Below are 15,065 nucleotides of genomic sequence, written 5' to 3' on the forward strand. Positions count from 1 at the left end.
GCTCCTCAAGATGCAGCAGGCCAGCTTCACATGCGCTCCGAAATGGAGACAAACTTAGGACGTCCACCTTACCTTTTACCTTTGCATGTAATCGAGGCACACCTCCTTTTGGGACACACCGCTGGAGATATAGCTAATTTATTTGGAGTGTGCGAGAGAACAATTCGTAAAAGGATGGCACAGCATTGGATAAGGTCATTTATAACATTCTGTCAGCTGTACGATTTGATTATGGAGGCAACAGTAAACGGTATGGTGGACGTCCCATGTTCGTCTACATCCATATCAGCACTGAGCTGAACTAAATCATCGACTACATGTTCCAAACGAAACAGAAGGTAGTCGCTTGGTGCATGATCTATATCATTTGCTATTAAACGCAAAGTGATGATACTTAAAAACCCACCATATTTAACAGAACTAGTATCCACAGTAGTACAGCCGTAACGATAACGATCCTGTTTAATCAATCCTGCATTGAGAGAGGTTAGGTCCACCTACCTTATTAACATACATACACAGAAATACATAAATAAATGTATGAATAAATAAATGTAGAAAAAATGTAGTATAACACTAATGGTACAAAAATAACAATTAAAAATGACAATTTAGACAAAATTATTTATTTAAGTATTCATTCATTTATGCATGTCTGCATTTATTTATTTATTAATTTATTTATCTATTTCTACATTTATTTATTAATCTATGTATATCTGAATTTATTTATTCATTCATTCATTTATTTACTTATGTAGTTCTACATTTATTCATTTAATTCAGCATTTATATATTTATATATTTATTTATTTATACTTAAGTCATTTCTCGTTCTCCATATTTGTGTGTGTACATATCTATCACTTCAGTTAGATTGTTTTAATAAAATATTTGACATTAACATGATTTTAAACTTTAAAACGCTAAAAAATGGAAGCAATGCCTATGAAGATACATTTGCTCTGCCCACTTCCGCCCTCAGACTGTCGGTCTGGCGCTGCAGACTGTCATGACGTATGGTTCTGCGGTTCAGTGTTCTAAGGCGTGCAATTATTTTCAGAGAAACGCACGGCTAAAGTAGTTCTAGCAGGTCTTGACCGCATTGCATTTCCATATCACTTCGCCAAACGATTTCAATTATTTTAGTCTGTCCTTACAGCCTACAACTACAAAAGAAACAAAACCCACAACGACACCGACCAAGCAAATAAATATAGCAAACAATAGGATGAAAACGACAAATTATTGTCATGGTTTTTGCCACAAAATGCATTTTATTGCATACTCCCTCCTGCTCTCTCTCTTGAAATCAAATGTACACACGTCAGTACTGTATAGTACGGACACTCACACGCACTTTCTGATGAATTAATCAGTAAAATAGTTTGGCAACTTAAAAGCTACATGACATTTCTCACCAGCAAAAGTAATAAATGTGCAGTTCTTGAGGTAGATAAACTTTGCTATTGAGACACTGCTGCCGTGAGAGACGCACAGACTCAGGTAGGCTAAAATTCACATACTTATTCTCTCTCTCTCTCTCTCAACTGCGTTAATAACTGTATTAAGGCAGGAACACACCTAGCCGATGCCAACGAACTAGCGGCGACGAAAGCAGACTGCAGGTTGGCTCACGTTGGCAGCTTCTGGGTCCAAAGTTGCCCTGACACACCAAACCGACCCTCGACAGCCAACGGCCAAGTAGAGAGTCTGTTCTGCGCCTGCGTAAGATTAAATGCCTTTCTGTACCAGCAGGTGGCAGTAGCTGAACAGCCAATCAGAATGATCAGATGGCCCAAGGAACTCCGACATCGATTGTCGATTGTCCAACGCCGCATGTCGAATCAGCCAAAAAAAGCTGACGAGGACCAACTTAAAGGTGCAGTATGTAAGAATTCTGTCCACTAGAGGCCTATTCAAAACAAAGGCGTAGCTTGATGATGCCACATTTGAGCGCAGAATCTTGGGGCATGTGGTCTCCATTTCAACGGATGGTGCAAAGAATAGGGGTAAGACTCGGGAAGAAATTTTGGACAGGGTCACGGTGAATTAAATCATGAGAATCACCGTGTTCTCAGTTGTCAAAAAAAAAATTTAATAACTTAATCGAACATACTTTTTATTATTCCAAATACAATTTGTATAACGCTAATAAAATTGCCATTTTGCCAACGAATTCAACTTTAGTTGAACTCTACTATACTATATTATCATAACATAATGAAAGAGTTTGCTTTTACACACACAAGATGTTCTGTGCAATTTCATAATGACAGGGTTTGAAATGAAGACCTGTAAAATGCAGGTAAAAGCCAACTGTGGAGGGTAACGATGTCAAATCAATACCTAGGCAATTTGGCAGGTTGTGTTTCACAAATTATGTTCACTCAATATGCTGGCGAAGTTTATGTAATCTGCGCAGCTTTGGCGCACATACTCAACTCATAAATCCATATGAATATTAAATATAGTTATAATATAATTTTTTTTTTGTTTTGTTTTTTTTTTTGGGGGGGGGGGGGGGGGGATATCTCAAATCTTTCTCACCTTTTTCACCCCTGATGTGTTTGCATCCCTGGATATTGTAAGTACTTAAGTGAACAAAATATATAACACTGGCCTAGTGGTCTTTGGATATGTTACTGCAAAAATATTACATATTGCACCTTTAAGCCGACGGTGCGGAACACACTGAGAAAACTTAACCAAAAACTGCCCTACGGCCGACCGTCAGCATGGTGTGCTCCTGCCTTTAGTCTGCTATCGAGGCTCAAGCCTCCGTTACTAGCTCTGAAATGAAGTTTTGGAATTAGCAAAGGAGGCTTGGGGTGAGATGCGTAAGAAATTACACACACACAAGAGTGTTTTAAGGACAAAAACCTGACAAATGTCTTGAAATACAACATCTGAACAGTGTCTACAGGTGTAAGTAGGTAGGTAACCGTAGTATAGGCTAAGCTGAACAATTGACGATGGGCCATTGAATTCTTAGAAAATAATGCACACCAGAGGTGGTAATGCGGCCACGATATGCGACTTACTCATTAATAATATACAATATCCAGCAGGATTCAAAGAATGAAAACAATCAATGGGGAAATTAATTTTATCCAGAAGGATCTTATTTGATTCTGGTTCCAATTGACCCTTCGCAAAGACCCGCCTCCCTTAGTTACTGTTGCTTTGTCCGACAAGCCGTGGCGCTGTCAAGTCACACGCAGTGAATTACATCATGGAGCAAAGAGGACACTGACAGACAAGACAGAGCAGGTTACTTATGATATTAAATAAAGTCCCAGCTTTCAAACTGTGTAGTTTTTTAAGAAATTCAAACAATAAAAACCGTTTTGTGGCTATTTAACGTGTCGTGACAGATTGCTTTAGTGTGTCAGAGGCTCGTAACCCGATCATATCTCTTACTACTAGAATTCATGTATAGCATCAAATAAACATGAATGAACATGAGAAGAAATGTTGTTTCAAACGCGGAAAGACGTCAATATACAACATTTTTCAAGTTAAAAATCCACCGAGGTTAATCTTCTAACTCTGCTTTGTCGGACAAAATGGCGGATTCGGTGTTCTGATTGGTTAGAACGCTTGTCAATCAAACTCCCTGCAAAGGGTCAATTTAGCCTACTAACAGAAGTAGGCTACTTGAGTAGTGTTTCTACAGCAACTTGTTGTTAGAGCATTTCACGTTAGGCCTGCCATATTTTCTAAGTAAACAGTAATTTACGTACTGTACACATTAACTACATCTACCCTACATTCAAGTACATAGTATTTACAGTACAAGCTACATATGTACAACAACAATAGTAGTAATGTCAGTTGCTTGGTACTTTGTGTATTGTTTTGATCCTCATTTGGTTGGAAATGTAAACTAAATGTACCTGTGGTTGTAGACCACGCAAGCGTGATTACAGGTTTTCTTCATACAGTAGGTTTTCGGCATGCGTTTCAATTAATTTAGGTAAATATCCACTTCATCCAGCTCTGTTTTTGTTATCGATGTCCTGAAAGGCTAGTACACGATTCAGTGTGTGAGTGAGCTCAGCTGTTCGAATGATTCAGACTGAATCGCGAACCGATTCAGACCGACTCGCTGGCCGATTCATGTGACCCAAGCACTGGTTTTAATTTAAACAGCAGACAAAAAACGTTTCTCGTCGTCAGAAACACTCGTTTTGCGTCTGTTAATTCGATACAGAAGTCTGTCTTTTGAGTTGACGTGTGTATTTTTCATGGTCTAGCGCCATGACCGCCAAGTTTAAGACGCAAGGCAATGTAAAAGTAGTCCTACTTAAACTTTTAAAGAATGTCTCGATAGAACATTATTCCCCTATATTCAGTTGTCTAACCACTTTTGAACGCGTCTACCTGCTCTTGGTGCCTTTCAGCCAATCATTTTCTCGAAAGTTCTCGAAACATCACCTCATCAATATTCATAAGCTAGACCGATAATGTTTAAAATATGCCCCCTCACTTTCAGTTTCCAGATCGTTCCTACACCCCAGCGACGCCCCCGTTTGCTCCACTGGAATTGTTTTCCCCCTGGCATGCATCACAAATTGTTGCCGGTGTTGTGTGGAGCAAACACGAGCGCGCTGACGCGGTACAGGAGCTGACCGGTGCTGAAACCGCTGCCTGATGATACTGTGTGTGCACTGCTTCGAGTCTACAGTATGCATCATTAATACTCTGAACACTTCCCAACGTCCCAGGTTATATGAAAGATGCACAGCTGTGAAAAGCTGATTTGGCGGTCTGATTCTGAATGAATCTTTGACATAACTATACAGACAAACTTTTACATATTTTCGCACTGACGCTCTGCGACAAAAGCTGCAGGCAGGCAGGCCGACAATATCTCAAACTTTCAGCATTCTGGGCGGTGCAGCACAGCAGCATGTCTGTCGGTAAGGTGGGTGATTCCCACGCCGCGCAGTAACACGAATCACATACTCACACATAAGCGTGGTAAATGAACGCCCAGCCCCGGGGTCTTTCCAGTGCATTGTAAAGGAAATTTTGCAGTCTGCGATAACGCGCGTTTCTTTTGTGAGCTTTGCTCCCCCTGGAGATGCTGGACCTCGGTCTGCACAGGATGCTGCCCCGTTTTGTGCTATCGGAACCGGCGATGAGAAGTGCCCCGTCTCGGCTCGTCTCCGCAGCCCCGGGGTCCAGTCCCACAAAGCCGACTTTCAGTTTCTTCTCCCCTGACGAAGGGTGATAAACTTCGCCGTTGGCGGTTTTTTTCACCATCCTTACAGTTTGACAGATCCAAACGAGTGTGTAAAGTAGTCGTGGGCAGACATTGCCGAACCGGGGTGTGTTCTGTAGTGCGGTGGTCTCGTACTAAAAGCCAATTGAAACGCTAAGGCGAAACTGCAATGGGTAGTCCTTTATCTTTACGTCTTCCGGCTCTTACACGAGCCTCTGTATTTAATGTTTCAGCAGTCAGGTTTTGGATGAAGGGGCTGATGTGACAAATTGTTTCAAGTACTAAATAATTAGAAAGCTAGCTAAATCATTCAAGAAAGGAAAGAGAACTTTGCTAAATCCTTAACGCCCCTCCAAACGAGAAGAAGCTTATTCCAGGTTGTTGTTGTCATTTAAAAGGGGACGTTTACCTGAAGCAAAACTATAAAGCATTCTAAAACAAAATAATCTCTCAATGACAGTTCAGAGGTAATTTATAAACAGATACTCTTTTATTTTGTTCGATATTAGCAATGCATTAAATACAGCATAAAGACAAACCTAACAGAGCTTCATTAAGAGAACTAATTGTTTACTCCAGTCAGACTGAAGGGTGCTAATGAAATCATGTCATTAGGGCTGCATTCGCAAAGGAGGGACACACATTGAGCTTTAGGGTACAAGACAATTTACATCCGAGGCTAGACAATTCTGAGGCTATATGGGGCCCCTGGATTTATTTACCACAGGTCCTCGGTTTTATCTCAATTCTACTCATGGAGGATCGAAATATATAAGACATATGATTACATTACCTAGGAAAGGAGAACTTTATACAATGCTTTTAATTCAACATCGAGTTAAAAACACCTGGATATATGCTTACATTACCAGTAGGGGAAAATGTAAGATCCATAATGCACAGTTCAGGACAGCATGAAAGACATAGAGAGACTTCACAGTCAAACATTAATATAAACTATAAGTTAAATACTTGCAGATGCAGATTAGATCTACTCCTTCACTCCACCAGTGAGGTTTTGATTAAACTGCTCTTATTATTAGGAACAATCAGAATCTGGAAGATTAAGAAAATGATTTTGAAATCAAAAACAAAAAATAGGAGGTAAAGGCTAACAAACTAAGGCCCCCAAAGGAAAGGCTTGATTTGCGAGCACCATTGAATATTTTCCGCTCTTTGAGCTAAAAGTACACTTGAATTTGAGGCAAGAAGTTAAAAATTGGCGATATAAACATAAAATAGTACTGAAAAAAAAAAAAAAAAAAATTCAATGCGTGCATACTATGTTTCGGCTGATTCATTAGTGATGTTAAATTGTACAGTCTCTTGAAATGGGAAGCTAATCGCACAATAATGGACCAAGATGGTGCAGAAACCTGAGATTTTAATATACAGTGATAGGAACATGCTAATGCTAATGCTACGTCTTTGGGTTTTACTAGATTTAGGTTTATCATACAGAAATGATAAGATTCATGTGGACATTATAAAGCATAGAAACAAGCAACAATGAGGACCATCAAAACATACAATAAACACACTGCACAGATTCTGTGGATTAAAAACACTTGTTTCCAGTTTGCTTTGAGGACCAAATAAAATGTTAAAATCCAATTAATAATACATGTGCATTTTGCCAGCACTAGCCTTCAATTTGGATATATACTGTATGAAAAAAAAAAATATTAGCATAAATTCAAGTATTATTTCTAAAATATTTTAGCATCAATACATGTAAAACTCTAACTTCCATGCATGTAGCAGACACTGACGTGTTCTGAGCTACAATAAAAACACGATGATGAACACCTGAATAAGATTATTACATTATGCTTTGTTGCATTATTGTCACTAAAGTGACAATATTTACTCAAATCTTTGCTTCTTTCTCTAAAATTGTCAAATTTGAGCAAATAATGTCAACTGTCAGGATTATTGAATGTAACATAATACATATCTAAAAACAAATTGACAAAAGCCCCGTATACTAGCTTAACTAACTAAACTAATCCAGGCCTACTCGGTTACTGACCACACAGCCGCAGTTAGAAATTTAAATACTGAACGCAATGTGTAAAAGCACAAGAAAGTTTCCTATCCAAATATACATTAAGTATACAAAATGAAAGATGTACAATATTATATTTGTTTTAACATTATTAATACTCTTTAAATTATAGCACTGCTGTTCCCAAAGAGCATATGCTTATCCCTCTGATACATATATATTTACCTAAATACAAAACTTCAATAAAATTCTACTATATCTAGTCATTCTTCAAATGATCCCTTTGCGTTTCTTTTACAATGTACATTACGTTTAACAAACACTGAAGAACACAAGCTTTTTTTTATTGTGCTTTTCCAAACAGCCGCATAAAGCAGCTCCCCAGAACAGTCACACACTGTAACACGGCATTGATTCAAAGTGCTTTACACCAGGGACGAGCAGACATTATTGTGAATTTTTATAAGTTGATCAATAAGTTGTTTCAGTCTTCAAAATCAACATTTTGATTACAGTGAAATCTTTTTGCACTGTTTGAGAAGCTGATAGCCTCCGTCTGTTTCCCTGTTATCCTTTAAATGCGTTGTTGATAGAAGTTCACAATAAAACTGTGCTGTTAAACAGAATAAAACACGACAACGGATAAGAATTAAGATTTTGAAACTGGTCCATGTAGGCTGGAATGATTTCAGTACTTTCTTAATACCTGATACAAGTGGGAGAAAAGCAACAACTCTCTGAGGGCACCACCTTTCATGACACAGCAGACACACTCATGCTAAGCTACAGTAATTGCACATAATCACCACATATCTGAACTTAACGTCGCCATCCAGACCAAACCACCCTACTTTTCTGACACAAGATTGCAGTCAACGGCAAAGGAAGAGATAATACAGCTTAGATTTAGCCATTCACATGCCAGTCCTGATCCATTAGGACACCAAACAATGTCGCAATGTGAGCAGACACTGCTAGCCAAGATTAGCATCGTTAGCATTAGCGATTTTCTCAGCTGCCAGAGCAGGCGATAAAGGTGGCCGGACTCTTCTCATTCCTCATCGTGTTGACCTTAGCCGGACCTCTCTGGATGAGGCTGGGGCGGGAGTTGAGATGTGCTGAGGCATAGTCTCAAAATAATAAGCCAGTCTTGATATCTCCCAGAATCTAGAAGGCCTGAGAGACGGACATCACTTCATTCAAAGATCTCCATCAGAGGGGGGTAAACACAACCTGAAGAGCCTGTGATGAGGATTAAAATGGGTTTAGCTACTGTAGAAGTTTCATTCAACTCTAAAGTCAAAGTAGGAATAATATTTTTTTAATTTTTAATGTCAGTGAGGTCTTTAAATAGCAAAAGTCGGCAATACCTGGGAGCCGAAGGTGGCATCTGGTCCATTACTCTGAGATTTTTGGCAGAAATCTCCACTCTGGTTCCCTGTGAATAAAGATAATTATTATTTTCTGTCAGAATAGCTGAAGGCTTCATATTCCCAAACACACTGAACTGTTTCTTTGTGTGTATAGAGGGTATGCACGTGACGCCACCGTCGGCCGTTTTGACCGTTTTTGAGTGGCAAAAAGAGTGGCAGCATGGGTTTTTCAGCATAAATGCCACGAAAAACACACAAAACACATCCAAAACAGGAAAGAGCTTTGCGATTGACTGTACAAATAGATTTGCCAAGAAATCTGAGGTATAATTTTACAGACTGCCGAAAGCTACAGAAAAAAAAGAAGCAAATGGATCGCTGCAATTCACAGAAACAACTGGACTCTAGGCAGCAAAAGTGGATTTGCAGTTATCATTTTGTGTCAAAATGTTGGATTTTGGAGTAAATTCATTCCCTTTATATTGTATTGTTATATATTATATTCACAACTTATCAATTGAATATTTACCATCTTATATTCTGCATAATTGGGCGTTTTTAAATAAACACTGACAAAAACTATACAAGTTTTAGGGCTGGAAAATATGACGATATATATGAACTAGAGCAACATGAACGATATATATATATAGAAGTTTCATCTGCTCACCAAGGCTACATTTATTTAATTAAAAATACAGTAAAAACAGTAATATTGTGTATAAAGTAAAAACAGTAAAATTGTAATAAATTACAATTTAAAATAACTGTTTTCTATTTGAATATATTTCACAAAGTAATTTATTCCTGTGATGCAAAGCTGAATTTTCAGCATCATTACTCCAGTCTTCAGTGTCACATGATCCTTCAGAAATCATTCTAATATGCTGATCTGCTGCTCAAGAAACATTTAATGTGTACAATTGTACAAAATATATGTGTACAATATTTTTTTTTCAGGATTATTTGGTGAATAGAAAGTTCAAAAGAACAGTGTTTATCTGAAATCTTTTGTAACATTATAAATGTCTTTACTGCCACTTTTGATTGATTTAATGCATCCTTGCTGAATAAAAGTATTAATTTCTTTAATTTCTTTAAAAAAAAAAAAAAAATTCTTACTGACCCCAAACTTTTGAACGGTAGTGTATAATGCTACAGAAGCTTTGTATTTCAGATAAATGCTGTTCTTTTGAACTTTCTATTCATCAAGGAATTCTGAAAAAAAAAGTACACAACTGTTTTCAACATTGATAATAATCATAAATGTTTATTGAGCAGCAAATCAGCATATTAGAGTGATTTCTGAAGGGTCATGTGACACTGAAGACTGTGGAGTAACGATGCTGAAAATTCAGCTTTGCATCACAGGAATAAATTACTTTGTCAAATATATTTAAATAGTACACAGTTATTTTAAATTGTAATAATATTTCACAATATTACTGTTTTTTTCTGTATTTTTAATTAAATAAATGTAGCCTTGGTAAGCAGACGAAACTTCTTTTAAAAACATTAAAATCTTAGTGGTTCCAAACTTTTGGACTGTACTGTATATATATATATATATATATATATATATATATATATATATATATATATATATATATATATATATATATATATATATATATATATATATATATACACACATGTTGATATAAGTGATCACTCATATTTAGACCTATACTGTATTTATATAAAGTATTCACAGGCAGATTTGCTTTATGTATTTCTGTGGTGTTGAAATCAGACACATCTAAATGTCAGGAAACACGATTCCTGGCTGCATGTCAATATCCATGGATTAGGTTTCTTTGTGAAGTTGTAAGGAACAATATCGAGCCCAACCTTTAGTGTAATTGTTTTTTTACTCATGTTTTCACAGTTTCCACTATTAAATCCAGTCACACAGCAGCTCTTTTGCTACTCAGTCCAGCTTAGGGAGCGTGGAAAGTGACGTCAATGCATACCCTCTATACTGTTTTTTTGTTGCACAAATGTCCCATTATAAACCTTGTTTAACCTTTATACTACTTGCCTACATATATTTATTGATATGTTAGTCAGAGGTCAAGCTCTGAAGGAGTGTAGGCATGTATTGTATCTGCTATGGTTTTTCATATTATTTGGATTCTCAAATAATGCTAGTCTAAGGCAGCCAACAGAACAGTCCATATGTCAGTGCCAGTTTTGGAGTTATTCTCTCAAAACATATGAAACTTTCATATAAATGATCAATAATGTTTGAAACGTTTCCTAGAAATCTTTGGATCATGTGTAGTTCAGTGATTCATGTTTCAGTTTCCTAACTAGAGGGAAGGAACTTTGTCAATTTAAACATCTTTTTTTTTCTCTCAGTTTTCATCCGAATTGGCAAATATGTATATATTCTGGCCTCACTTGATTAAAAAACCTTTTCATTTCAATTCACTGAAAAGTAAAGAGACCAAAAGGAGTTAAAACCATCACTGTCCAATATAATATGCTTCAGAGTTAGTAAACTCATTAATGGACATAGAAGAGGATCAAAAACATGTTGTAGTTAGTCTTCGGCAGCTGGTGTGCATTATAGGGTCCCAGTAATTTTCTAAATAGACAACATTTTCTACCAAACACTGGATTGATTTTACAAAGTTTTATAAGTTTTAATGACATTAGGTGAACAGTTTGAATTATATGTCATAAACTGTACCTGTTTACGCATGATGTCCATGGTCTGCATTAGGCAGCGGGGCATGAGGCCGTGGTTTCTGGCTAGAGTAATGGCCTGCTCCAATGACACAGTCAGAGTACACCTACACAAGACAAAAACCTTAGTCAGAGGTGGTTTAGACAATCTGTTATAGATTTATCTCACTGTAGCGGTAACCTAGGATACAAATTACATGGATTAGATGCACATATGAGCGAAAAAATAGAAAGTCAAAATAAAATACAGTTTACAGCAGAAAATTGACTGTGGCTCCACTTCAGTAGTAAGAGGCTTAAAGATGAGCACACACTCAATTTGACCTGTGGATTTACGACTGACTATCTAGAGCAACATGAACATTTTACTGCAGATACCTCTGCATCCCAGTGGCACACATGGTGATTTGACAGGCCCCCAGCCGGTTGCAGAGCTCGGAGGACACCAGCAGAACACTGACACCAGAGGGCTGACCCGCAGAGCCCGGTTTTACATTCATATATGACTGCATGAGCCGACAGAGGTCATCCAAGGTGTTGAGTGGCCGGAGGAGCTGGAAAAAGATTACATGAAACCGATTTAAAAGTTCTTATTTTAAACATCTTTAATCAAAACATTTATATGCATTGCTTTCTGCATTTTAATTCTTTTCTTGTTGGTCTGTACAGGAATTCCAGTGCATACACGAATATGATTTTTTTTTTCTTTAAAAAGTCTCTTCTCACCAGGGCTGCATTTATTTGACCTAAAATACAGTAAAAGCAGGAATACTGTGAAATACTATGATTTTTTATATATATATAAAAAAAACCTTTTCTATTTGAACAAATTTTAAAATGTAATTTATTGTGATGGCAAAGCTGAATTTTCAGTCCTTATTGTCACATGATCCTTTAGAAATCATTCTAATATGCTGATTTGATGTTCAAGAAACATTTCTTATTACTATCAATGTTAAGAACAGTTGTGTTGCTTAATATTTTTGTGTAAACCATGATACAGCACTTGTCAGGATTCTTTTATGAATAGAAAGTTCAAAAGAACATCATTTATTTTAATCAGAAATCTTTTGTAACAATATAAATACCTTTACTGTCACTTTCGATCAGTTTAAAGGTGCCCTAGAACTTTTTTTAAAAGATGTAATATAAGTCTAAGGTGTCCCCTGAATGTGTCTGTGAAGTTTCAGCTCAAAATACCCCATAGATTTTTTTTAATTCATTTTTTTAACTGCATATTTTGGGGCACAATTAGAAATGAGCCGATTCATGGTGTGTGGCCCTTTAAATCTGGTGCTCCATGCCCCAAGAGCTCGCGCTTGCCTTGAACAACATAAAAAAAAGTTCAAACAGCTAATATAACCCTCAAAATGGATCTTTACAAAGTGTTCGTCATGCAGCATGTCTAATCACGTAAGTACAGTGTTTATTTTGATGTTTACATTGATTCTGAATGAGTTTGAGGCTATGCTCTGTGGCTAAAGCTAACATTACACACTGTTGGAGAGATTTATAAAGAATGAAGTTGTGTTTATGAATTATACAGACTGCAAGTGTTTAAAAATGAAAATAGCGATGGCTCTTGTCTCAGTGAATACAGTAAGAAACGATGGTAACTTTAACCACATTTAACAGTACATTAGCAACATGCTAACGAAACATTTAGAAAGACAATTTACAAACATCACTAAAAATATCATGATATCATGGATCATGTCAGTTATTGTCGCTCCATCTGCCATTTTTTGCTATTGTCCTTGCTTGCTTACCTAGTCTGTTCTGCCCTTGTCTAATGCCTTTCATAATGTTGGGAACATGGGCTGGCATATTCAAATATTGGGGGCGTACATATTTATGATCCCGACTGTTACGTAACAGTCAGTGTTATGTTGAGATTCGCCTGTTCTTCGGAGGTCATTTAAACAAATGAGATTTATATAAGAAGGAGGAAACAATGGAGTTTGAGACTCACTGTATGTCTTTTCCATGTACTGAACTATTGTTATTCAACTATGCCAAGGTAAATTCAATTTTTGAATCTAGGGCACCTTCAATGCATCCTTGCTGCTAAAAAAATATAAATCTTACTGACCAAACTGTTGAAAGGTAGTGCAAAAATATCTCTCAACCAACCTGGTCTATTTTCATGGCTGTGGAATTTGAGTCTGAATTTGATTTCTCCAGATAAAAAGCCCTGAAGAAAAAAAAAACATTGCATAAGCACATATAATAACCTTTAAAGCACTTTTTTGCCAATTAAGCATTTATTTGCTTAACATTTATTTACTTAAGAAATAAGATGTTTAACACTTTAAGATATGTAAGGTCAGTCACTTAGTATTTTGCCCAAATGCCACCAAAAGGGGATTGTACCTGAGTTTGCGGTAATAACTTTTGACCTTCTCCAGTGATAGAGCATTTGTGCGCTGCTGAAACTCTTCCATGGCAACAAAATCCTGAGACACCACACCCTCTGGCTTCTCCAACCCTGATAAAGGGTAAGAAAATGCAGGTGAACTTCATGCTTTCCCCAGTGCTGTAATGCTCTCAAAGTACCTCTAGATGGAGACCAAGACTCATCAAGGACATAGAGTGACTTTAATTAGCTCTAAATGAGCACATTATGAGCATGACTGATTCTGGGCTGATACATATCCAACACGCTCTCTGTAACACTAACAGCTGTGATATGGACATCTGAGTAAAGATTGACCTTAAAGTTTCAAGTCAGGGCTATATTCAGATTTGAGATATACATGTATGATTTCTTATAATGCATTTAACCTTTTAAAGCAGCATCCGAACCTCAGTTTGGAACATTACTCAGTTGCTACACATGAAACTCAACTGCTTTAAATAGTTTTTCCATGAGTATTAAATAAAAATATTGAGTGCACACAAACTTATTGTCATTACTACAGTTATACTTTTATACAGTTATACAGAGATACTTTATCAATGATACTAAAACTTGATTTATTCTCATCACTATGAATTATGGGATAGGCGTTTCCTCAAAAGAAACATGCAATGATGCCTAGAATCTTAAGAGGCAGCATAATTACAATGCCAACCTTTGTCAAAATGGCCCCTTAAAATACAGCCTCTGTAGGCAGCTCACTAGGTTTTGGAACTGTAAATTACAAATGAAACGCATTTAGAATGGAAATAGTCTTTTATCCTTTTGTCTGCTCCCACCTCTAGTGAAGAGGACTGATTGAAGCTTCAAAGAGCCTCCGTTTTGCAGTCTTGTTGGCAGCTCACTGAAATGACAGTTGTCCAGGAACATTGTCACCCTGATGGCCTGCCGACTGCCTTCCACCTGGTAATGCACAGATGTGTCTGTGGGAAAAAAAGTGGAGCGAAAGGATGCATAATTCACAAAGAGATAGTATTTAAAAGTCTAAGCAATTTCAACCCTTTTTCCTTCACACTTGTTTGGGGTCACAATGGGAAACTACAGGTTAATTACGTTGTTAAAACCTCACAGATGTGTGAAACAAAAGCCAAGCTGTTCACATTTGTACAACACAGATAAAACACCTTTGCAGCAGAAACAAACCACCGAGCAGAACATCCTCCCTCGGATTCACTCAAATCAAAACAGAAGACGGCAGATAAAGCTGCTCTGCTATCATGGCTAACTGTGCTGACATTCCTGAAGAGGACATCTGGAGGGTGTGTGTAAGTTTGTGTGGAGGGGGAGGGGGTGCTGCTATATAAAAGGATGAAAGTTTTGGCTTCCACTTTTTATTGGAATCAC

The 15,065-nt window shown here is 37.2% G+C and overlaps 2 protein-coding genes across 3 annotated transcripts in view; both read right to left on the reverse strand.

Moving 5' to 3' along the window:
* Nucleotides 1–5,271, reverse strand: part of kcnq2a (potassium voltage-gated channel, KQT-like subfamily, member 2a) — a 38,130-nt gene extending 32,859 nt beyond the window's left edge. The window contains exon 1 of the mRNA XM_067393864.1: nucleotides 4,976–5,271. Within this exon, the coding sequence (XP_067249965.1) occupies nucleotides 4,976–5,271 (296 nt within the window). The remainder of the gene's footprint in view (nucleotides 1–4,975) is intronic.
* Nucleotides 5,272–5,733: 462 nt separating this feature from the next.
* prex1 (phosphatidylinositol-3,4,5-trisphosphate-dependent Rac exchange factor 1) overlaps nucleotides 5,734–15,065 on the reverse strand; it is a 90,184-nt gene continuing 80,852 nt past the window's right edge. For both annotated transcript variants that reach the window (XM_067395007.1, XM_067395005.1), the window contains exons 34-40: nucleotides 14,501–14,644; nucleotides 13,676–13,790; nucleotides 13,436–13,496; nucleotides 11,681–11,856; nucleotides 11,307–11,409; nucleotides 8,609–8,676; nucleotides 5,734–8,480 (exon numbers count right to left, since the gene is read on the reverse strand). In XM_067395007.1, coding sequence (XP_067251108.1) covers nucleotides 8,438–8,480; nucleotides 8,609–8,676; nucleotides 11,307–11,409; nucleotides 11,681–11,856; nucleotides 13,436–13,496; nucleotides 13,676–13,790; nucleotides 14,501–14,644 — 710 coding nt within the window. In that variant the 3' untranslated portion in view covers nucleotides 5,734–8,437. The remainder of the gene's footprint in view (nucleotides 8,481–8,608; nucleotides 8,677–11,306; nucleotides 11,410–11,680; nucleotides 11,857–13,435; nucleotides 13,497–13,675; nucleotides 13,791–14,500; nucleotides 14,645–15,065) is intronic.

Source organism: Chanodichthys erythropterus, chromosome 9 (assembly GCF_024489055.1).
Source record: "Chanodichthys erythropterus isolate Z2021 chromosome 9, ASM2448905v1, whole genome shotgun sequence".
Classification (NCBI taxonomy): domain Eukaryota; kingdom Metazoa; phylum Chordata; class Actinopteri; order Cypriniformes; family Xenocyprididae; genus Chanodichthys; species Chanodichthys erythropterus.